We start from the raw sequence: 26,114 nt of genomic DNA on the forward strand, positions 1-26,114 counted from the left end.
GCTCTCTAGACATAGACCCAGGGGCAAAACTAGAAACTGCAAGGCCTCGGTGCGAATTGCCCCGGGGCCCACAACTTCACCAAGCAACATGCACCACAGTGCCACCTTTGCCCTCAAACAGCTTGTATCTCCTTTGCCCCAAGCAGTTTATCAGTGCCTTCAAACTGCTTGCCTGTGCCCTCAAACAGCTCATCTGTGCCACTTTGCCCCAAACAGCTTGTCTGTACCATCATTTGCCCTTGCCCCCTCCAACATACACTATGGCACACATATGTTAACACACACAAATTTACACATGCTGACACACACGCACTTACTCATACTCACTAACACACACGTACACACTCATTCTAACAGTCACTCCCTCTTACACCATGCATGATAATACACAAATCTCACACACACTTACACATACACATCTATGCTCACACACTTACACATACACATCCACATCAATGCTCACACACACTTATTCATCCATATCAATGATCACATACGCTTATACACAGACATGCATTATTACATACACTAATACATACACATCCATGCTCACTACACTTATACATAGACATGCATGATCATATACACTTATACACAAACATCCATGATGACATACACATATATATATAGACATGCATGCTCACATACACTTATACATAGACAAGCATGAGCACATACACTTATATATATACATTCATGCTCACATACATTTGTATATACACATTCATGCTCACATACATAGACATCCACGCTCACATACATACAAACTTAAATACCACATTCCAACCGCCCATACCTTCTTACCTGTCAAGTGCCAGCAGCTTCAGGTTGACGTGACGTAACGTGACCCTGCTGAGTGCCTATCTCTGATCAATTTTGAAGCGCTGCAGAGAGACAGGCACTAGGAGACAGGAAGTGGTTGCAGAGGTTGCCCAGACCCCCTAGAGAGGCTGCGACCTCTGTAGTTACCCCACTGCATATACCTACATCTTTCAGCTCTCTTGCAGTACTCCTAGCTGAGCGTAGGGCATAATGACACATCTTGGCTATCAGCCTCATAAGAAGGCTTGCTGAGTGAAGAAGCCAGAACATGAAAGTCTTTATGGATGGAGGCACAGACGTCACACTCTTTTGCTCTGCAGCTCTGTGGGCTAATCTGAGGGAGATCTTTGATTTCCCCAACCGGTCGTGCTGCTTGTGTTATATCAACCTCTAGCCACAATGCTCCCCCCTAAGCATACCTTCGTTTATTGTAGTTCATTACAGAATCAAAACCAGTAGCGTGTTGATACGCATGGTATGCCAACAAACAATAGTTGGATTTTAGATCTTCGTAATAGAATTCGCGTGTAGACAAATATAAAATTAGTAAATAAAAAGTATTTTATTCATTTATCTTTCTAGGAAATTGTCTGTGTGTGTATAGGTAAATGTCTTAAGTCTCCAAGACATTAAGATTTCAATGTATTTAGTTATTTTACTTCCATTTTCATATATGCTGTTTTCTCAGCACATCAATGTAAAGCATCTTCTCGATTAAAAACACATATTTTATTTTAAACTTCCCAACACAAACCCCCAATATTATTAGTCTAGCTTGAGTTATATAGAAAGAGATTTCTTTCAAATCATAGTGGCAAATCTAACATCACGATGCAGCACAGTAAAGTGTAGAATTACTTACTGATGATTATATTCCGTAGGTAATTTCATTTTATTGGATTACGTTCCGTTTTTAATTTTATGTAGCGGTTTTAGTGTTGTCACACAATGCGTTCTTATAAGGGTTATTTTGTGTGGGGGTAACATGAACAGTCACAGCTCTCATTCTGACTTTTCACAGGTAACTTAGATTGCTGGTAAATTATCAGTTTTAGGAGATTGTACACTTTGTGGTTAAGACAGCCTATGATTATGCCTTTTTAGATAAAACACATCAGACCGTTATGTGCTTCTGCCATCTGTAACCAGCAAGAAAGCATCCCCTGTCAATATTTGTAAGCGATTAAAATGTTTCTTTATCCATGCTGCTTGCCACCTGCTTTTCCTGCTATATAGAGGTCCTCAAGTGGGTACCTGGCTGTGCCTTTTGAGCTGGACATCACACCTCTCATTGTTCATGATCTCTTCAGGTGAGAATTTATAAAGCTGTTCCTTTACCCCTATGATTTTTTTCTGCTAAACAGCAGGTAAAGATCCATCAGGTTCACTGTCATTTTATTCAACGGTTGATGGAATAATTCAACTAGCATCCACATACTACAACGCTCACAATGATGTATAAACCGGCTACAGGTAAAGTCTGTTGGAGGGGCCAGGCTCCTAAAATGCAGATTTGTTCTATAGAAAAAAATAAAATAAATTATATTCACGTCTTCCAAACTTGAAATGTGCCAGTAGGGCCTACTCCTCCAGGGATTTTCCCAGTAGGCCAGTCCGAGCCTGTTCAAGCCACAGCATGGTAACAACCATTAAAAACAAGGTTCCCCTGGGACATGGTGGTGTGTGAGTCACATATGTACATGTCACCAAGTCGGAGTACGAATGACACGATACCAAATGTATTTACATACAGAAGCAGTCGTAAACTTATTTACACTGGCACTTACTTACGCATGTTCAGACCCATTTCCTACCAAAAGCATGTAGCCAAATGTATTATTATTTATAAATGCTCGTACCTACCCTATTGACTTTTAGCTTTCTAACCAGTTGTACTTCTGCTCATTATAGATTTAAATATTTTAATGGAATGGTGTCAAGTACTTTGTAAAACTTAACAGTGCCGCAACAGTGCATACCAACCCCGGGAAATTATTAAAAACGAGCAAAGGAAGGATCCAATCATCATGCAAATACTACCTAATGTGCAAAGTACATGTGAAAGTACAATTAAAATGGTCCAACTGCCCCTTTACCCCCTTTTTTAGGTAGTATAAAGCAAACAACATTGTTTTACATTCACTGGCAACCTTCGGCCCAGATGTGGCAGTTTTGGCCAATGCATGTTTATCAAAACAGACTGCAGAGAAAACCAAAGGAACATATGAAGGCCCCAGTGAAGGTGTAAATGCTTTCTAACAATTTTAAAACCCCTTGATATGAAACAAATTAAAGACAAAAGCAAGCTTATACCAGAGGCCCATGATCTTGAAGTCACGGTAATCGGGGGGGGGGATTGCCTCCCCGTCCCCCTTGCCAGGGCTCCTGCTTGCGTGTCTACCTGATGGTGTCCACCAAAGCCAGGTTATTGCAAAGAACAATAATTAGATTGTAAATCTAAGTATAAGATTTTATATATATATATATATATATATATATATATATATATGCAGCCCTATGAATGACCTGTTAGGAATAAAGTAGGGCTGCAACTAACGATTATTTTAATAATCGATTAGTTGGCCGATTATTTTTTCGATTAATCGATTAATCGGATAAAAAAATACATTATTTTAAATTGAAGAAAAATTGCAATAAAAAACGTACAATTTACACTTTCATCTCTTTATTGCAATGGCCTCTCTCTATTCACCTTCTTATTTTACTGACATAATAAAAAAAACTACAAGAACCCAAACACAGTGTTTCTCAAACTAGGTTTTAATACAAAGTTATTAGTAAATATTAATTCATATGTTAACTATTTTTCATATTTAATAAAAACTGAGAAAAAAGCCTTGTTTAAATTTTTTTATTTACCAAACTGCCCCAGTTATGCACATCAGACCCCCAGCTTGCCACTCTGCCCCCATATATGTCTTATACCTCTTATATGCCAGATTCCACTCTGCCCCCTGATATGCCTTATACTCCTTATATGCCAGTGATATGCAACTGAGCACCCTGATATACCTTTTACCCCCTGATATGTTTATGCCTCCCTGATATGCCTAATATCCATATGCCTTATACCCCCTATATGCCCTAAAAATTCATAATACCCCCCATACACCACTATAACTCACCCATACACCACTCTGGCTCCTCCCCCTCCCATACACCACTCTGGCTCCTCCCCCCCATACATCACTTTGGCTCCTCCCCTCCCATACATCACTTTGCCTCCTCCCCCTCCCATATACCACTCTGCCTCCTCCCCTCCCATACATCACTTTGGCTCCTCCCCCTCCCATACACCACTCTGCCTCCTCCCCCTCCCATACATCACTGTGGCTCCTCCCCCTCCTACATCACTTTGCCTCCTCCCCCCTCCCATACTCCACTCTGCCTCCTGTGAACCTCCGTTTCTGACAAGACACCAGGGAGCCGGGTAGAGAGGCAGAGTGGCGTATGAGAGGGGGAGGAGCCAGAGTGGTGTATTGGAGGGTGGCTCCCATACACCCCTCTGACTCCTCCCCCCTCCCATTCACCGCTCTGCCTCTCTACTCGGCTCCGTTACTGAAGGCACTTTCATTGCAGCTTCATAGAAGCGACAGTGTAAGTGAAGGGCAGTAACGGAGTCTGTGTGTGCGATGCAGACACTCACCGGCTATCAGAGAGGATGATTCTCTGTCAGCCTGTGAGTGTCTGCATCGCACAGACAGACTCCGTTACTCACCTTCACTCACACTGAGGCTTCTATGAAGCTGCAGGGAAAGTGCCTTCAGTAACGGTGCCGGGTAGAGAGGCAGAGTGATGTATGGGAGGGGGGAGGAGGCAGATGGGAGGGGGAGAGAGACGGAAGTGAGAGACCGGCCGACAGTGAGGGGAATCCAGGTCTCCTGCAGCGTAGCGGGGGATCTGGATTCCGGTGTTATAATCCGATCTCTGTTTGAGGTCGGATTATATAAGGAGAGGAGTTTTTCAGAGCATTTGCTCTGAAAAAAACCTCTTTTTATAATCGATAAAAATCGATCCGATTAATCGATGATGAAATTCGTTGCCAACGATTTTCATAATCGATTATTATCGATTTTATCGATTAGTTGTTTCAGCCCTAGAATAAAGATATCATTTTGCTATAGTGTACTATACTGTCGCTATACTATACTATGCGAGAGAATCTATTGAAATGTGACATTCCTATGAAATCATAATTAATTCTAGAACCCATTAAACTAGCCACATCATTTACTGAAATGGAAAATAGTAAAATGGATATATTTTGAAATACCTGACATGTCAGCTGTGTTTTAAACGTCACTGCGTGCAGAGATATCCCCTATGTTTTATTGTTGCTGGATCCCAGTACCAGGAAGTTTTTTTTGTTTAGTAACAAATATTGTTACAGATGGCTGTGGGTGAGTTGGACCCAACAGACCCTTTGTGTTCATCATAAATATATGGTCCATGACCATTTGTGATTTCTGGATTCCTAATCGGAGATTGGTGCTCGTCTGCTGCTTAAGCTCCATCTGGTTAGCCACCAAAATAATACCCCTTCTCAAACGCAGATTAAAGAATTCAAATGCATAGGAGTTTTGTATTAGTGGACTGATTCTACTTTGCTTACATGGCAGAATATCCAGGTCCGTTACCTTGTCCCTGAATAAATTGTAAAAATGGTATAAGAAGCAAAGACTGATGAAGAAAATGTCACTTCTACCATTAAGTACTCATTTGATCCAAAGTACAGAGACTTCTATACTGCACACGTGTGTATACATATTCATTTTAATAAAGCTGCTATCACTGGTTTGCTGGGGTGGTTCTGATTTGGGCTCCTCTTTTCCCAAATCCCCTCATAAACCCCCATCTGCAGACTACATATCTAAAAATGTAGGACCAGACAGGCACCATATATGAATGGAGAAATGCGCACTGCTCCTTAGATTCATGCCTTGTTATTGTGCTCAATGAGTATAAGAACTGATGCTGGCTACTTGTCCAAACTGTTCTTCACCGAAAAAAATACTTCAGTAATACTAAGGTCATTAACCTGGTATTTGTATGGTATTTGCAGCATATAACTTGTCATTTGTCTGCATTAATAAATCAGAAAGCTCCCATTGGGACATAGTCATTTAGGTTGACAATTACTCGCTGAGTGACACCCACCGACACATATCACCGCCATTGATTCAACTCGGCAGCCTGTTTTTTGGACAAATTACCATTCCCCCGCTGCTCTTCTATTGTCCATCCTGCTCATACAGAAAAGGCCGTTTTGTGTGTGATTTCAGTTTCATGCGCACTCCCTCTTCAGTCTAACGTGCTCCTTCATATAAACTGCCACATTGCGTTGACATTTCTGTCTCTTCGATATCGCCACCTCTGCCTGACTTACTTATTCATACTAACTGCCACTTCCCACATGTCTCCGATTTATTATTTTCCCCGTCAAGGTAAAGCTTAAAGGAAACCCATCATGATTCGGTTGTGTATGTGTGTTTTTCTTTTAACCCTTAAACCTAGTGGGGTGTGACCTCCATTCAAATGGATTTAAAGAGACAGACATTCAGCCAGGTCTGCAAAAAGTGCAAAAAAAACCCCTTCAGATTAGAAAAAACGAAGAGGGTTGTCTGTGGGGAGTAGAACAGCAAGTGGTCTCAGTTCCACATATAGCCATTAGTGCCGTAACAAAACGTTCAGCAGCATTAACAACCTTTCTATTTTCTTTTTATGGGTTTTCTATGCATCCCGTTTTTGTAGATGTGTTTTGTACAGAACTAGATATTTAGTGCATCTGCCAGATGTGTTCTGGGCCAAGTAGCTGAAATTGGCCCCAGGCTGAATGGCGCCAGCCCATCCCTATTTGTAGGCATATATATTGCTACTACGGTAATTTTTTTCCACTACATTTTTGTAGTGAGACAGACAATGAGACAAACTAAATGAATGATACGTGAAACAATAAAATGGTGTCATATAGAAAAGTTATCAAGGTTGGAATTTAAATATGATTGTTATCTGTTATTGTAGTTTATCATTTTATACATATGAGTTTCTCCATGTGTACTGAATATCTAGGGTAAAATGAGAGTTGGTGGGCTAACCATCTTCTGATGCTCTAAAACATTAATTTTATTTAATAAAGTTTATTTTTAAAGTATATCATGTTCTGCTTTAACTTTTGGCACGGACCTAACCAACCACCCACAAGGTGTATAAGATCACAAAAAGATCCGACTGTATAGGTCTAAAGCATTGTGGCTGTCTAATTCTGTTACCATAGCAACAACACCAAATCATTGTGTGCTTCTCAACTGTGTCAGTTCAACCAACACACCCCTTGCCAATAACACACATATATTTAATTTCAGACCTATTTATTCAACGTCAATATCTCCTTCACCTCCTAATCTAGTTAAAACCATCATTAACTTTCCATTTGTTAGACAGCATCAATAAAAATAACACTTTGATCTGATAAAACAGTTGGGATTATAAATTATCCCAATTCCCAGTGTTTCCAATGTGGTTGTGCCAGCGCAACCCAGATTCAGTCATGGCCTTTTTTTCTTCAATATTAAATTACACAAATAAAAACATATAACGTGGCTGTGATTTCTTGTAGAATTCCCATATCTGATGAAGAATTCCTCTATAAGAATATTTGAAATCATTTAACATTTTTGCCACATTAAAGGAAATCTAGGTCACCTCAAATCAACGTGAAGAAACTAATGAACACATCGACAGTCCGTTCCATATATACTACAGCGAACGTAGTTTCAGACCTTAATGAAGACGCCAGCAAATTAGCTGAATGAAGAGTTCTTTTGCAGTGCCCAAGGCCCATAAGCGTACGTCACATGGCATAAAGAAACCCCTGCATCTGTGTAACATAGTTATGAAGGGACCCTGCTTGTGCTTTGTCTCCTGGTGTAGATGTGCCTTCTCTGGAGGAGCCTGTTCTCATTCAATTCTAGTGGTATGGCGCATGACTGATGTCAGGTTATGGCCTTCAGAGTATAGAGCTAGCTAGGAGGGGGGGGCTCTGAATAACTATCACACCGAAGCTGATCTGATCAGCGGTTAGACAGTCGATGGAAAGACAGTGATTTAGAAAGATGGTCAATAAAGAATTCTTCATATGTTTGCTTCATTTCCTCAATCTCACTAAGGAATTCTTACTCTGTTTATGCCATAAGTTTGTCTGATGGAGTGTGCTGTGCATTTACCGGTCAGTTAAAGGGTTATACTGTTATTACACGCAAGAACCACAGGTGAATTTCTCAAATAATCAATAATCTCATATATACAAAACAACACATTCCTTCTTTGGCCACAAAATTTTAAATGTCATATGCCGGTCAAAACTGGCCATACAAATAAGAGTTCAAACCACATGTTTTTTGGATATGAATGGGACTGAAAGCTAAAAAAATAATTACAGAACGGGACAATCTTGCAGAATGTGATGTCACTATACAAATAAATAATGAATAGGCTACTGGGAATGATCCAGATGTATTACTAGCACTTTCTATGTCCCTAACAGATAATAAACATGGCTTGGGTTGCTGTGTTAAATTGGTTTTTGTTTTTGCATGTCTGGAGGGACAGTTTTCTGTGCTTGACCTGGTGGGGTTGGGTACAGGGACGTGAATAGAGTAGCTTGGAGCAAGCGCTGTGTGCGAGTCGCTTGAAATGATGTATTGTTTCTCCTGTGGTCTTGCTGTGGGCAGAAAGTGGCCTGCCAGACAAATACAGATCATCAGCAAAGTCTAGATTACATTTTACAGTGTATATAAAACCCTGTGATGGGATTTTCACAGCAGCACCGTAAAAGTTCAGAAATATCTGTTTGCAGTTATTTCAAGTTAGCGTTGGATAAACTGAAGATCTCTGGGTATTGCTGGACAACAGTTCTCATAATCCAACTTTCAATAGGCTCACACTTTCGTTCATTTTACAAGGAATGGGTTGTTAATTCTGATTATTTGAGTACAGTAATTACTTAGTGCTCGGTGAAGACATGTCTGTCACTTATTTACCATTACTGAACACCCCAGCGTAGTAACAGCCAATGCAAATGTTACATGGTACATAATACATTAACAAAGTTACAAGGACTTGAGTGTAAATATACTTGAGTGCCCGACCCCATTCCTGATGCCTGCAGTGTGTGATTTAGTTTTGTGTCTGGCTGTGAGTAGGAGATCTTAATATTTTGTAGTAAAAAAGGTTCCTTTGTGGAATATTGAGGGAAACCATGGTGATCCCTGTGCGTCTGTGAATGCTATTTGTCTTAATAATGCGAATGTTGTATGTCTGTGGGGCCTTGTGGCACTGGCTACATCAGTGTGCTACACCACTTCTCTTATGGTGCAGTTTGCATAGTGTTTTAATGTCATCTGACAATGGAGGACAGGATCAGACCGGGGATTAAAATTGGCCCTGGTACCTTAAGGCTAGTGGCCGCCGTCTTACACTTTTATAGCGTGCAGCCCTGTGTATTCAGTAGGAAACCAACCAGACAGGATCTGCAGCACTAGAATCCAGCAATGGGCCACAAGGCATTCACCCAGTTTGTCCAATGGCGTGCCCAGGCCTGATGGGTGGAGATGTTTGGCGGAATGAAATGTCCTAGGGCAGAGCTTCTCATAGCCCCTGTGTTAAGGGCAACAGTAAGAACGTCAATAAACTTAGGTAGGCACAAAACAAGAACACATCATCTCTAGCAGAAAACCATATTACTGATATGTAAAGAGATACAGGGCAAATTACGGTGCTTCTGCATACAAGGCTTTTCATGAATGGTATCCAAGAGGGTTTGAAGCTGCAAATAATCTGACGGACAGCTTTCCTTTTTATAGTACAATTAGCAACAGCTTTGCTACCCCTACTACCGTGTTTCCCCGAAAGTAAGACAGTGTCTTACTTTCTTTTTATCCCTAAAAGCCCCACTATGTCTTACTTTCGGGGTATGTCTTATATTGGGAAAAAATTGTCCAATTTTTTTTTTAACCATAAAATTAACATATACACCAATCCACACGTATACACAAATCCACACACATATACACTAATCCACACACATATACACTAATCCACACACATATACACCAATCCACTCTCACTTAATGCTTTCCTACCTTTCCTTTCTTCTTTCAGCTTCTTTTCCTCCTCTTCGCTCCTCTTCTTCAGTTCTTGTCTCCTTCCGGGTCAGAGGGCACGGACAGCGGTGGGCGCGGCTTCAGTGTTGTGCGCCGGGATCTGACAAGAAACCCCGGCGCACAACAGCTGTTGCCGCGGGGATCACAAGGGAGCGGTATCGGAGGTCATTAACAGACCTCCGGCTCCCTTGAGTGATCTTAAGCCGGGTTGAACCCGGCTTAAAATCACTCAAGGGAGCCGGAGGTCTGTTAAAGACCTCCGATACCGCTCCCTTGCGAGCCTGCTCCTCCAGCGGCGGACATTACTGTCCGTCTCTGGAGGGGTGCCGGGTGCCGCAGGTTGGCACCCCCTGGAGTGTGGCGCCCTGTGCGGTCGCACACCCCAAAGGTCGGCCCTGCTCTAAGGGGCCGGCCTTAGGGGTCTGCGGCCGCACAGGGTTTAAATAAAAACATCGGGGGTTTTTTTCAACTTTATTTAACATCCTCCATGTTAAATAAAGTTAAAAAAAACTTTATTTAACATCCTCCATGTTAAATAAAGTTTTTTTTAACTTTATTTAACATGGAGGATGTTAAATAAAGTTAAAAAAAAACCCTGATGTTTTAATTTAAATCCTGTGCGGCCGCAGACACGTAAGGCCGGCCTTGGTGGGGACTTCCCGGCCCCTTAGAGTGGCGGACCCGGTCGCAGGTGCGGCGGGCCTAAGGGGCAGGCGCCCCTTATGCCCTGCGTTAATGCGGCCGTAGGCCGTAGGCAAATCCCCTGTGTTTCCCCGAAAGTAAGACATATGTCTTACTTTCGGGGTACGGCTTATATTAGCCGACCCCTCTGAAACTCCCGATACGTCTTACAATCGGGGGTGTCTTACTATCGGGGAAACACGGTATTACCTTCTTGTGGACCATGTAAAAAAATACATGGCAATACATGTTACTGATTAAGATTATGATTCTTGAACAAGAACCTACTTTTTGTGGCCTCTTCCTCTCCTGAGTAGAATGTACTTATTCAAGAATAGAATGCTTTAATTATTTTTAAGTATATCAGCATTAAACCAAACAATGACATTTAAATACCCTTTTGTTACCATATCGTATTTATTCTGAGGTTAAGATGATGTTTACTAAGATTACAGAGTGTATTGGCTTAGGTATCACTAAGTACTAAATCATTCAAAAACTATCTGTTAGTACGTTTGGAGAGATTGGGGGAAATATTAGTATACAACATCTGCCATGCCATATGTAAAATATGAGGATACATGTTACATCATACCTTGCAAAATCATTAACAACTGTGTGATGCCATAAAGATAAAACTCTCCTACATTGCCCCCAGCTCCCTAACAGGAACCCTGCCACGTGCATGCACTTATGGGTTCTACATTGATGCCTACTCTAGGTTAGTGGCGTAGCTGGCGTGGGGGGGGGCAGTCTGCCTTGGGTGCTACTCATTAGGGGTGCCACACTGGCATTGTCCTCCAGCAGCCTTGCATGACTGTGCCCCAGCACATAAAGCAAGGTCCATAAAGACATGGTTGCATGTGTTCATAAAGACATGGTGTGCAAGAACTTGACTGGCCCGCACAGAGCCCTAACCTCAACCCCATCGGACACCTTTTGGATAAAACTGGAATGGATCTGCAATCCATAGCTTCTCATCCAACATCAGTGCCTGACCTCACAAATGCTCCACTGGATAAATGGGCAGAAATCCCCTTAGAAAGCCTTCCTAGAAGAGTGGAAGCTGTTATAGCTTCAAAGGGGTGACCAACTACATATTAAACAAGATGGATGAATCCACGGTGGGATGTAATGAGATCCATGAATTCATACCTTCCTCCTCCCTGTGTATACTCAGGCTAATATATACACAGCATAGACATGTTTCATAAATTAAAATGTTGTAGATATTTGTTTTGAATTGTGAATATCACCACAATAATTGTGTGGTGCATATACACGGTACACATCATTGACTACCCTTGTGTTGAAGCATACGGAGTATATATTTATAGTGGTTTGATACACACGGGCTTTGTTCTCCGGGCTGTCAGTGTCCAGTTTGAGTCATGCGTGTTACAATAGTTCAGTGTCTGTTTCTTTATCACACTAGCAGAGTGCATCAAACTTGCTCTCAGTACGCTTTAGCCTGCAACAAACTGAAATCCTGCAGCTCTCCCTGTACCAACCACTTACAGATCCATAGCCTCTGTTCATTATTCTCACAAAATTATGCTTTTAGAAATACAGTTTTTGGGTTGGTTCTTGTAACGTACCTTCTCGGGCTCTTACATTTACAGAAATAAGTCACTCCACATATATATATATACATTTATTATTTGTATTTGTTTTATGTTAATGTTATTATTATTTTGTGTTAAGATTTACAAAATGGCTTAGAAATCTTATTTGTTGGGTTTGGATTTGGGGTTATGATTTACACAGTGAATCCAAAAATATAAAGGAAAATATGCAATATGTTTTTAAAAAAACCTATGGAATTGACTCTAAAATCAGGAAGAGTTATATAGTTCAGGCTGGAAGGCAGAAGAAGTTGAGTTCAACAGCGCAACTTCTTTCAGGAATTACATGTCAATTTATTAATAATGACTGTGATGAGTGTATTCTCACAATATATGGCAAATCATGGATCCCTGTGTAGTATCAGAATATATTTTAACAATTCATAATTCAGAAATCCATATCCTTTTCCCATATATGTTATTGTTTTTTTATGTTTAAACCACGTCTATACTGTAAAAGATATTTAATTAAATATCAAATTTATGGGTGTTAATATGAATACTAAAATTGGTATATTTGGAAAGTAACCAAAATACACTAAAGTTGGTAGAATTCAAGTTTGTTCGAATGCAAAATTACATTTTCTATTGTTCATAAACCTGTGAATTAAAATCTGCTGTGTAATCTGATCAATACAGTTGGGCAAAAAGGACGCAATTTCTATGGAAACAACATTTCTGGAGCTACACCTGTAGATAAATCAGTAACTAATTTGGAGGCCGACACTCCTGGGATTCTCTAAAAATCAATACATAATTCAACATTTTGATATGGATGCATTCAACAGTGATTTTCTTTTTAAATTCATCTATTTGGAGCTAACACAATTGATTTTAAGCTTCTGAAGTAACTGAATAAAACATCCAACTTGAACATTTAATTGACTGCTGATGAATAGTGGTTTATGTTACATAAAGGAAGAATGGTTTATAAATAAAAAAACAACATTTCACTATGTAACTTGTTCATTGTTATTAAAGCAGCACCTTGGTGTTACCTTGGAAGTGCTGAGATGGTACGGAGCTACTGATGGAGACATCATGTCTTCTTAGTAGCCCACACCGCGTATGCGCTGAGGGCTCTGCACCAAGCCCTGCGTTGGAAAACTTGAAACATTTCTGGCCTTCGGTAAGGATTCTGTTGTCTATCCTCTCTTGTGCCATTGCCCCCCTCCCATTGCTATCATTCTCTCTCTCTTTCATTAGAATCAAGTAGTTAATTAGCCCCAGCCTGTCCTCTTCCCCCACTCTCTTTCCCTTGAACACAACAGTAATGATCTCTAATTACCAGTAGCAGTGGATTGCAGAACCATCAGGAGCAAACCTCTTAGGGTATAGGCAAAGCAACAAATCCATGGACCTAACGCAGACAGCGTGTACTATACCACATTGTAGAAAATGGCATTTAAATTCTTGTCATATGTTAAGTTTATTATGTGTGTTTCACATTCCCACGTAAAATCTGATACCAGCTCAAATCAATCCAGTCCATCCCAGTTTGCATATTTTCCTACCCATTTGAAAAATGTGTTTTTTTGGGGGGTATGAAGTGTTGGAAAAGTTATAAGCGCTTCACAAATGTTTTAAAACATCTTTTACTTTTTAATCATTTGTTAGGAAGGGATTCATTTTCACCAATTACCGTATTTGCTCGATTATAAGACAAGGTAAATGCTCTGAAAAATATCTCTCGTCTTATATTCAAGGTCGTCTTATAATCAGACCTCAAATAGAGATCTGACTACAAGACTAAGATCCAGATCCCCCACAGCACTGCATGTCTGCACGATGCAGGCAGACAACGTCCGCTGCTGCCAGCACTTCTCCCGGGGCTTTTATGACGGAGTGCCGGCGTCACATGACCTTCCGGTGCTTAATCATAGAAGCCCCGGTGGAAGTGCCGGCAGCAGTTGAGGTTGTCTGTGCGCATTCCGCAGCCGGTGAACATTTGTGGGATGTGCACAGAAAACCTTTGCTGTTGCCGGGGCTTCTATGACAGAGCACCGGCGTGACATGACCTTCCGGTGCTCAGTCATAGAAGTCCCTGCGGAAATGCCATCACACAGACCTCCACCGGCTGCCCACACTAGACACCAGGGAGTCTGAAGCATAGTGGACAAGTCTAGGGATGCACTGGGAAGTTGGGGGGGGGAATAATGGTTTTCTGGAGGCATGTAGGCATATAGGGGGTTAAAAGAGGCAGAGGGGCATATGGGGGGTATAAGGCATTTCTGAGGGGCAGATATTCATAACTGGGGGCAGGTTGGCAAATAAAAGGAAATTAAAACAAAAAAAAATTCTCAATCATAGTTTCTATTAAATATGAAAAAATAGTTTACATGTGAATTAATAAAACATTTTTCTATAGGGTAGTTTTATATTCGGGCTTTTTCTTTTTTTCCTAAACTAATATTCAAATTTTGGGGAGTCGTCTTATAATCAGGGTCGTCTTATAATTGAGCAAGTACGGTGATTAATTCACTGCCCAGACTAAACTGCCAGGTCGTTTGGCTCGGGTGCCAATAAACATTTTTTCCCTTGTGACTGCTACTGTAATACATACTTAAAACATTAGACCTTTATCACTGCCTGATGATTAAGGAAGTTGTAGTTCACAAAGGCTAGTCATGTATTTCATATAAATCTACATGTATTTGCATTCTTTATTTTGTTCTGGGAAAATGAGGTTTACAGTGGGGGGGTGCCTATGAGATTACAGAAAGAGATCACTGCATGTTAGCAGGGGTATGTATATAATTCGACATTGCACATCAAAAACATTGCAACAAATATGGTAATCATTGCAATTTTCCAATGCAATCACATAAGGAGGATAGACAAATTCCACACACACTCCAAACTTAGATAATTCAAATATTCATTTATCTTGCCAATGTTTTGGCCATACAAGGCCTTCATCAGGGCAAAAACATTATAATCTTAGCAGGGAACATACTTTGTTTCTTACATGCTAGCCAGTTTATTTTATTATACATTGACCGGCACCATGCTATTACTTTCTGTTTTTTTGCAAAGTTACCATGGCAGCAAGCAGCCATATTAGGCTACGTGCTCTATGGACCAATTGATGCCTCAGATTTAAATGTTACTTTTATTTTACTCTTAGAGAAGCGGTCGATCGGTCATAGAGCATCACCAGCTTTCCGTTCACGGTAGTGGAAAAGTAAATGCACGGCTTTCCTCTTTAACGGAATTCTTGGTGTCCACATGCAGGGACAAGACAAGGCTGTCCACTACACTACACTAAGGAAACATTATTTCAAAGACCACTTGTAGCAGTCTCGAGATACAGCTCATGAAAGGTGGTTGGTATTCTGCGCTTACTTAGCCAGCTACAGACATATGATTTTTTTTCTTTTTACATTTTTTTTCCTATTTCAATTTTCTTTTATCTATTTTTTGGAAGAAGGAAACAACTTTGTGTCCCCATCTTCTCATTCTGATACTAACCTACAAGTTCTGCATGTAAATATAGTCTTGTAAGAATAAGAAGGGTAACTGTCAAGGTATGGTGGGTCAATTAGCTGAAACACTGTGTACGAGGTCAATGACCTGAGCAGCAAGATGAAATAACTAACTTGAAATTACGTTAAAGAAAATACCTCCAGAATATATATTAAAATGGCCTGGAGGGTACGTGCCATTTCATCGTGTACTAAAATATTTTTTCCATTCATATAGAGCAACAGCTAAAATCTGCATTTATATTATATATTGGCTGTCAAGGCAACAGTTTGTTCTATTGCTAAAACACATGTAAAGTGAGATACTTAGTAGATGTATTTAGAAAGCTGTACTTAGTAGTGTAAATTTAGAACTCTACTACTAAATAATTTTACACAACATTGTAAAAAATGTTGGATACTATAGGATTTTTATACATTTTCTCATCAGGTATGAGTTAGAGGTTTGCTTGTATTTTTTGGTATCTGTATAACTAACCATAACCTATATGTTTACCTTACATTCGCCTAAAGTAGAACAAATGTTCCTTTAGTGTATGTAATTAATGAAATCTTAAGGAAATCTTAAGGAAATACATAACAATTTCTTCAGTGTGCTCACTAGAACGAAAACCGTGGCCGGGCCAGTCCTAGGGTTTCTACCACCTCTCCTGCATGTACTTGCTAATACAGGGAAGAACATGGTGGTCAGGTCTTCTGCCAGCTCAATGCCCTTGGCAGCTGTCTAGTTCCCCCTTTGTTTGCCGGCCCTTCGATGCTTTTTTTATTCAACTATTGAGCACTGAAACAACCTCATTTTGACGCATTGAAGGTAAAATATATTACAGCAATTCTTGTGTAAAGCGGTAAAAGTTGACCAATATTTATGAATATTGTCTTGGTTCTTGGGGTGATTCCACCACTTATGTCAGATTGCACCAAAACTCCTCTTTACACACAATCCCCATTGTTTCATATTGTGTGAAATGCTTTATCTAATGCATAAAACATCTTACAGTTTAAGGTTTTATACCACTTTATGTGTTACATGAAATGGGGTGTACTTTCTTTAGCCAGATGTCCTCAAGGGAAATGTCCTCTACATGATACTTTTGACCACTAAAATATCCCCCAAATGTTTAGAATTTAGGAGGACACCACACTTCTGTGTTCCAGCCTGGTAATAATTTAACGAGTTGGTTCACCACGGGATGTCGCTTGCGAGACATGTGCAGTGATGACTTGAGGGCCAGATGGATCTACCCTGCTATGGTATGAGATATAAGACACCATTTATTTTAATTTAAATGTTAACAAATCTGTAAAGGTCATTAGAGTCTGATATGGATAATATATTTCCATAATGATTACAAAAAATGCATATGCATGTTACAAAAATCAGGAAGAACTGTGTTCTTTCTCTTCTAGTTTGATTAATTTTGTTGCATGGCTTTTTTTTTAAAATAAAATGCTTATACTACAACATGAATTAATTGGAAAATAAATATGGAGTAACATGCTCTGTCACAGCAGTGGATTTTTGCCATTTCAGGGATACTGGATGCAGGTTGTTGGCTCAGCAGAGATTTCATTAATGTAAAAGAACCTGAAACTAAATCATTGAACTAGCTACCGGGGTCGCACTCAGCGGAGGGGCAGCTGTAATGGGATTACAGGGAGCCTGGCAGCCTAGAGGGGCAGAACCTGCTGTCTCTGGAAAATATTCTACGCCCTCCTCCCAGGAGAGACTCTAGGTAATCCAAAAAAAATCAACGGCCCCTCATCCACAGTACGTGATGAAATGTACATCCATAGTACGTGATGAAATGTACATCCATAGTACGTGATGAAATGTACATCCATAGTACGTGATGAAATGTATAAGTGTACATAAACTAAGGCATCCAATACTTTGATCACAAGTTACGTTGCAGAAATATAACTTTGTGAGAAACCTGTGATTCACACCTCCCAGCCGCTTAATCAAATGATATGGTATGCAGCCTCTGCATCCTGTTTCCGCTATACTGTGTGCAGAGAACAGACCCCCTGCCCTTTACATTAAAGCTGTAAAGCAGTGGTCCAAGGAAAAAGAAGTATTCATCAGATGGAAGAGCTGGTTTAACAGCTGGCCACATCTGCACACCGCTCTCGGGCACCTAGACCTGCACAGGACTGAGATGGCTTGTCGGTGACTAGCTTACCTGCTTCTGCTGCAGTTTGGTCACACAACTCATAGTAAAACATACTATTTGGCCTGTATGATGGTTAACTATGTCATGCGAATACACATAACCCTTTCTATGTGTCTCTGAAACTAAGTTAAACTATCAGGTATTGGTTCACGAACAACACATTGTAATAACAAAGAGTGATGATAATCATCCTTAACATCATAAAAAGTGATTAGTGCGCAAGCCCAATGCAATACAAATCCAGTGAATATGTATAATAAATAAATATAATAATATATATAATATAAAGTGAATTTTAATATAAGGAGATAATGCTAATCCAAGATAAAAGTAGTATCAAGGCTCATTGAGTATAAGGCATTCTATGCAAGCAGTTGGAATGGATGGCATAGCCAATGGTAGAGTGAATGAAGACAACACTTGATGTATCTGGCAAAATATTTAGCAGAATAATGTGTCCCATACATGACCTAAGTAAGAAACACACAGGATGGCAGACTCAGAGTAAAGAGCTAGTACACCAGATGATATACTCACAGTAAAGGGTTAATACACAGCATGGTATGCGCAGAGTAAAGGCTTAGTGCACAGGATTGCATACTATGAATAAAGAGCTAGTATACCCAATGGTATACTTAGAGTAAAGAGTTAGTAGCGGGATGGCATACCCACAATAAAGGGCTAGTACAAAGGATGGCATACCCAGAGTAAAGGGTTAGAACAAAGGATGGCATACTCAGAGTAAAGGGTTAGAACAAAGGATGGCATACTCAGAGTAAAGGGTTAGAACAAAGGATGGCACAGTATGACATACCCTCAGTGACGGCATAGTACACAGAATGGCAGACTCAGAACAGAGGGCTGGGGTCACCCGATGGTATACACAGAGTAAAGAGCAAGTACGCTGGATGGTCTACACAGAGTAAAGGGCTGGTACAGTGGATGGCATACCCACCATAAGAGGAAAAGTACACTAGATGTCTGCTATAGCACAGATACACACAGTGGCACATTACATGGAAAGTACATTAAATGGAGTAAGGAAATGGCACACATATACTAAAGAACGTGGCGCTATATGCAATCTTTGTTGTCTTTGGGAGGCATGTATCTTAGTTACTCCAAGAGGGGAAAAAACATAAAGTTGTACTCCAGATATGACAGACGGTTTGGTGGTAAAATGAAGAGGTGGAATATAATGGATACAAATACAAATATACAAAACACTACAAAATAAGAAGAAGCATGTTTCATATAAAGAGAAGTGTGCCAACAAAAGGTCATCCTGTGATGTTGGAAGGGAAGGCCATTATGGAGATCATGGGGGTATACTACCACCTATAGAGATTATACACGAACCAGACTAAACAGTGCTAAATCTTATAAAGAAGAAGAAAGAAAACATCTGCAATAAACAAAGGGTCAAAGATTAAAAGGAATCCACAGATTTTACCATCAGATTTTACCTATTAAGCACCGTGTAATAGCTGTACCCCTTAGACGCATACATGTAGAATTGAACAAAGCAGTTTCTGCCATTAATTAGTGTAGTGGTATAGGTGGAAATAGTAACCAGGCTGATATTTTAAGGGTTAAGTGCCCATGTAGCACAAATAAGTAAAATGTGGTCCAGCGGGATGTTCTCTCAACAGTATTTTAGGTTATAGCAAGTTACTGGTGGCCTGATGGAGAATTCTCTAAATGTTCCACATTCAATAGATTTCTGTATCTTGGCACTAGCATCAATGGGTCATCGTCCCAACGTCAAACGTATAATTTACCTGCCAAAAGTTCTGGAACGGTCCCTGCTGCTTTATGGCATATTCCACCACAGTTATGTGCCGTTCATTCCACGGAGTGCACCTGATAGCTTACACATATTTCTTCAATGTCACCGCGTGGTAATCATAATTCATATCCTAAACAAGTGCAAGCCTCGAAATGCTATGATGGATACTAATATGCACCAAGACGGAGAAAGTTCTGCCAAGGCGCTAGAGCTGGCCTTCATCTGGCTTGTCATGGAACCCACCACGGAACAAGCCCTGGATTTTCTATATCACTAAAACATTAAGCTAGCCAAGAATAAAATCTGCTCTGGTACCATGCGCAATCCACCAGAGACTCATGAATGCAGGTTTGGTCAAGCAGTTGCCCACAGACCTCACCACGCTGTATCCCTTACTTTATTCACAAAGGTATCAGAGCGCGGGGACAATAGGGATCAGCGTATATCCCTGATCACATCATAAGGGCATATGCATAGGTCGCAATACACACGCTGACTCTGGACATATACATCATGTATACATATACAGAATAGAATGTATTAAATGTGCATTTACCAGGGTTTTGTCCCATTTATTAAATACAATAATCGACTATAGTTTGTAAAATGAAAATTCCGTCATGGTTGAGCATCACGGCATGTATCTCTTTCACATTACCTACCACTGAAAGCACCCAAGAAATACGGTAGTCCATGAATTTGCAGTGTCCCGTTTGTCAATGATTAACGACACATAATGCATAGATTGCAATCATACAAAATAAAAACAATTGGCCCATCTAGTCTGCCCTCTTGGAAAGACTTAAGTATTCTTTAGGATAGCTTTATTCTCATCAATTTCTTTACTGTGTGTGCCGGTACTAACTCCACTGGAAGTCAACTCCACATATTGGCTACTCTTTTTGTAAAGCGAATTGTTATAGCTAAAGCAATGGATTCATCAATGGATTGATATGCCTTTCAGTCTAAAAATGTGGGATCTTACTTTACTAATGTATTATCTGTATAATCACACAGAGGATGTGTCTCTGAACGCGAGCAATTAAATTCTCTTCTTTCAAAACTGTGACTGACAGCGCCAGAAAATCAGCACCAAAATGTTGCTTTCCAGCAATCAGGCTAATTAAGAAAGAAGAACAGTGATCGCTGTCCAAAGGTGTCTGCTTTCAAAGAAAAGTATGATTTTGCAGCATGTGATGAAGTGATGGAAAGTTTCAGCTTTAGTATTAATAGTCACTGGTAAGCTGGATTTAGTACACAATATATAGACTTGTGTGTACTTTGGCACCGGTGCATGGCCCGGCTTCTCTCTGTAATATTAGCCGGTAGAAGAGTATAGAGACTGACTAGAAATGAGCAGATAAAATCTGATATCTAGGTCTAAGCATACAATATCCCGTCCAGCATTATGTGAATGGCAGCAGTTGAGCTAACCTTCTCGTGTCCCCATACTGTCACCCTCTGACAGGGACTGTCCATGAGAGAGCAGCGCAGTATCCCTTCAGCAGGCAGGCAGGCAGGCAGGCAGGCAGTGCTCTGACTTATTGTGTCATATGGCTGCTTGCTAATCCAGCTCCACTGCTGCTCCCATCGTCCCAGCTCACAGCACGTCTATCCTCATCATCCAGCACGCCTATTCTCAGCAGCACCTAATACAGCACGCCTACTCTCATAATGCAGCACGCCGATCCCCATCATGCAGGTAGTGGCACTCCAAGTCTCACCATCCAGCACCCGCAGTCCAGCAAAAAGCATGCCCATCCTCATCATCCAGCACCCAGTACTCCTATCCCCATTATCCCAGCAACCAGTACTCCCATCCCCATTATCCCAGCACCCAGTACTCCCATCCCCATTATCCCAGAAACCAGTACTCCCATCCCCATTATCCCAGCACCCAGTACTCCCATCCCCATTATCCCAGCAACCAGTACTCCCATCCCCATTATCCCAGCACCCAGTACTCCCATCCCCGTTATCCCAGAAACCAGTACTCCCATCCCCGTTATCCCAGCACCCAGTACTCCTATCCCCATTATCCCAGCAACCAGTACTCCCATCCCCATTATCCCAGCACCCAGTACTCCCATCCCCGTTATCCCAGCACCCAGTACTCCCATCCCCATTATCCCAGCACTTAGATCTCCATTTTCCCAGCACACAGTTTTCCCATCCTCATTACGCCAGCACTCCCATCCCCGTTATCCCAACACCCAGTGATCCCATCCCGATTATCTCAGCACTTAGTACTCCCCTCCCCATTATGCCAGTACTCCCATTCCTCTTTATCCCAGCACCTGCACTCCCATCCCCATCATCCCAGCACCTTGCACTCCCATCCCCATCATCCCAGCACACAGCGCCGGCCGGCAGCAGACCCGACAGCCATGCTCAGTGTGTGGGGCCGGCTGCCGCTGGGATGCTCTGCGCTGGTGACAATGATCCTCGGGAAAGCCCCACATAAAAGGGCCAGCGCCACACTTGGCACCCAGCCAGGGGAGCAGACATGGAGCTCTCGCCATCAGGACTGGGATAATGGAAGAGACTCACGTCCGATTGTGCCGAGTCTGTCTGGGGAGACAAATCCAAAGTGTATGGGCTGGCTGGGGAGGAAAAAAAAGACGAAGAAGAAAGGGGGTGGGGAGGGGTGAGTAGAGAGACAGGACGGTGCGCCAGGCGATGCCTATGTCATGACATATCGTGACAGCCCGAGCCGGGGTTTCTAAAGCTGCCCCTTTGTATGCTCTGTGCTGGCCAATGGACCACAATGACTCGGGGCAATGTGTGAGCACCGCGAACACAAAGAAAGGGGCAGCGGAGAGCACAAAGCCTGCCCGGGCTCCGGTGCCAGGCAATGCCACCCAGTGCCGGCGGGGACACGGCACCCGTGCCGCGGACCCCCATCCCACCCCTGCTCCCATCAAGCCCATGCACTCACCGTGCTCTTGACGGGCACATACAGCATTTGCTTGTCTCCGGGGCTGACCTCGTCCGAATCGTTGCCCAGCTGAAAGCCTTTGGATTTGACCCAGAATTTAAATTTGGCGTTATCCGTGGAGCTGGACTCCGAGCCGTTGAGGAGCTGCACGATCCGCTCGTATTTCTTACGGGTCACCGTCTTGGTTTTCCCTGAGTCCCCGTAAGTCCTGAGGCACCAGTCCTGGAACTGGCGATACATGTCCCGATCGCTCTCCATGTTGGCGACCAGCAGACAGCCCGGCCCGGTTCCTCCAGCCGCACTTTGCACCTGTGCACTCGCCGCTTCTCCACAATGAGCCGGGAGACGGGGGTCCCGGAGCAGCGGGGCAGCGGGGCTTGTTTTTTGGGTGGGGGGTGGTGATGAGGAGGAGGGACACTGCAGGGGATAATCGATGTGATGACTCCCCCCCACCGCCGATATTAATATTTCAGTGTGCCCAATCGCCGGCTGGGTGGGTGAGGGTGTGTGGGGGCAGGGAGGCACGGAGTAGTCTCAGATGTTTTTGTTGTCCTTCTACGTGCTCAGTCTCCCTTCTGCTCAGCCGGCTGGGTTATCCCGATGGCTCCGGTAAAAAGCTACCCCCAGAGAGGGCTGGACGATTTGGCGATGACACAAGCTTTGTCTAGCAGCTAATTGCCCCGACCAGTCCCAGATATCTGCCCCAGATCCCTCCAGGCATGAGCCCCTTCTCCTTGCTTGTGATGACACACAATTGCCCCCCTTGCTGGCTGTATGGGGCAGGTGGAAGGGATCCCGGCAGCAGCCTCTCCCCAGTCCCCACGCCTAGTGTGCAGGAGGAAGGACACTGCGATGCTGCAGCTGCTGCTGATGGGGCTCTTTGTCCCACTCTGTGAGTGATGCCTCTGGGTGATGAAAGAGCAGCCAGCAAACTTCCTGTCTATCCTTCAAGACGTCGGACAGAGAAGCAGATCCCGGCCGATCCCATCCAGAAATGCGCACAAATATAGTCCATGTATTTCAGAGACACCGGCAATAAAGTGTCCAGGCGGTGCAGGTCATCCCGGTTTGGGTCCAGTGAGGGGGTAGTAGGCAGGCTATGAGCCCCAGTAGGGGGTTGTTGATTGGTGAGTCAGATAAATGGACATGCACAGGGATGACACGGGATGCCCTCCGCCTGTGATCCCGTTACGAGAGGCTGCAGGTAAATGCCCCGGATCCGCTTTCCTATGGCTGGCTTTGTGCCCCGCCTGGTGCAGTTTATTCCTGATCCTCCTCTCACAGATAACAGGATAGCCCCATGTGAAACTACAAGCTGTTCCCCTTGGAGATCATCCGCGCAGCCACACAGACAGCAGGCAGGTATTCCTTCATGATATTCACTCCCATCACACGAGGCAAGGAACAGACCCCTGGGCAAGCTGGTAAATCCCCTATTATACTCCGATCCGGCGCCTTCGGGGTTAAACAGGATAAGAGGCAAGTGCACACGTATTTGGCCCCCTTAAATCCCCTTTTGTTCTGTCTGCATGCCGGGGAGAAGTGATAACGAGTGCCTTCCACCCCGCATAGAATTTCCTCGTCCCAGTTCTTGCAAAATGGCCAATGCGTCCTGTTCCCAGTGTGTACTGGGCTTACTGGGAGGTCTCACGGCGGCTGGAGCCGGCCCGGGACCGAGATCCTGACTCCTTGTGTTCTTTAAATGGCTGCTTGACGCTTTACATGTATACTGCTGCCACCTAGTGGTGAAAGGTGAGAACAGCGGGCAGAAGCGGCGTGTATAGAGAGCGTTCTGTAGAGCTGTCTGGGCACACTGCAGATAACACGGTCGGGTTGGCATTCATTTCATGCTGAAGTGCTTACCCGTTACTGCACATCCCACCCTGCATGACACAATGAATTTTTTGAGCACGAACAAAAATTGCGTCTCTTTCTGTATGAACGGGCATATTTCATGTGATTGTACAGTGCTGCAGAATATGATGGCTCTATATACATCAAATGATTATTGTCCGTACTAGGGGTGCTCTAAAGTTTTAGGCAACAGTCCTATTAAGTCAGACACATTGTACAATTAAATATAGGGGTTAACATATGTATAAGTGATACATTTACACATAAAGATACAATAGGAGGCGAGGACCCTGCTTGTGAGCTACTAATCTAACCTTATGGTACTTTTATAAAAAAGTTCCTGGGAAGAATGATGGGTTTATGAAGCCTCTGAGCTTACAATCTAAAAGGAATTACATGGGTAGCAGAGACAAAAGTAATTTGTGATACCTTTTAGTGGGCCAACATATTCATACAATAGGATGCAGACTCACACTTGGATGTCGTTTTAGAATAATACATTGCAAGAGCGAACCTGTGACAGTAAAATGTATCTTTGGAAATGTGTGGTGTTTATTCACTAAACTGTGAGTCTGAATGAGTTGTCATGGAATATTTAATATCCCATCTTCCCTTGTGCATTATAACTGACCTGTCCCAATGAGCTTCTCCTGCAAGATTTCTCTCCATTTCATTCTCTGGTACCAGTCAGCTATAATAGTGATTTAGAGTTCTTAAGTATGACATCATATGCCAGTGCCCTCATTCTTTACTATGTAGAGACAAGAGAAATAAGAGAAGCAAAACCGTGCAAGCTTTCTGCAGCCATAATCAAAGCTGCCCTCAGGGTCAAGGCGGTGAGGGGGGTTGCGCTTTCCCTCATTTTAGTAGTCTCTGCAGGTCAGCGAGAAGAGGAATGCTGGAATATGACATCATATCTCAGCACTCTACTTCACTCGGACCTGGGAAGTCTACAAATGTAAGATACAAAGCAGCGCTACAGAAGCCCCAGGCTTATAAGGCCTATAGAAAAGCTATAGATTCTTGTTCATATAGTTGACATGGATTTGTAGCAGGAACATTTTCAACCAAGCGATACAGGTCAGGGAATCTTTAAACATATTATACATGAATGATAGGTGTGATACTTTAGGCTGACATCAAACTGCTGCAACCAAGACGAAGGAAGAGGAGAGCATAGAGTAAACTGGCTGAGAATGTCTGGCAACCTTCACAATGCAAAATATGATTCATTCAATAACCTGAACACATCGCAGATAGTGCTCTAATGTCCTGAGATCACTGGATAAAATACCGGGTGTTCATATCTATTAACACACAGCAGAAAAAAAAGGAATAGGGAATGACAAGCATAAGCCCAAGGGGTTAGATGTAAAATGAGTCTGTAAATTATTCCGGTAGGTGTAAGGAGTTGTAAAGGTAGTACAAATCAGCCTGGAAAGTATAAACCTGAAGCAGCCACCCTTTATCAGACAAGCTGGTTTCGGTATAACATATGGTAGAGTGCCATATCATGGAAGCAGTGGGGTCAAACATCTTTTCAAAGTAATTTAAACATTGTAGG

General features: G+C 42.4%; 1 protein-coding gene across 1 annotated transcript in view; it reads right to left on the minus strand.

The window, feature by feature from the left end:
• NOL4 (nucleolar protein 4) overlaps positions 1 to 24,150 on the minus strand; it is a 123,655-nt gene extending 99,505 nt beyond the window's left edge. The window contains exon 1 of the mRNA XM_053466172.1: positions 22,697 to 24,150. Within this exon, the coding sequence (XP_053322147.1) occupies positions 22,697 to 22,954 (258 nt within the window). The 5' untranslated portion in view covers positions 22,955 to 24,150. The remainder of the gene's footprint in view (positions 1 to 22,696) is intronic.
• Between the last annotated feature and the right edge of the window lie 1,964 nt (positions 24,151 to 26,114).

The sequence above is a fragment of the Spea bombifrons genome, chromosome 5 (genome assembly GCF_027358695.1).
Source record: "Spea bombifrons isolate aSpeBom1 chromosome 5, aSpeBom1.2.pri, whole genome shotgun sequence".
In the NCBI taxonomy this organism is placed as follows: Eukaryota; Metazoa; Chordata; class Amphibia; order Anura; family Pelobatidae; genus Spea; species Spea bombifrons.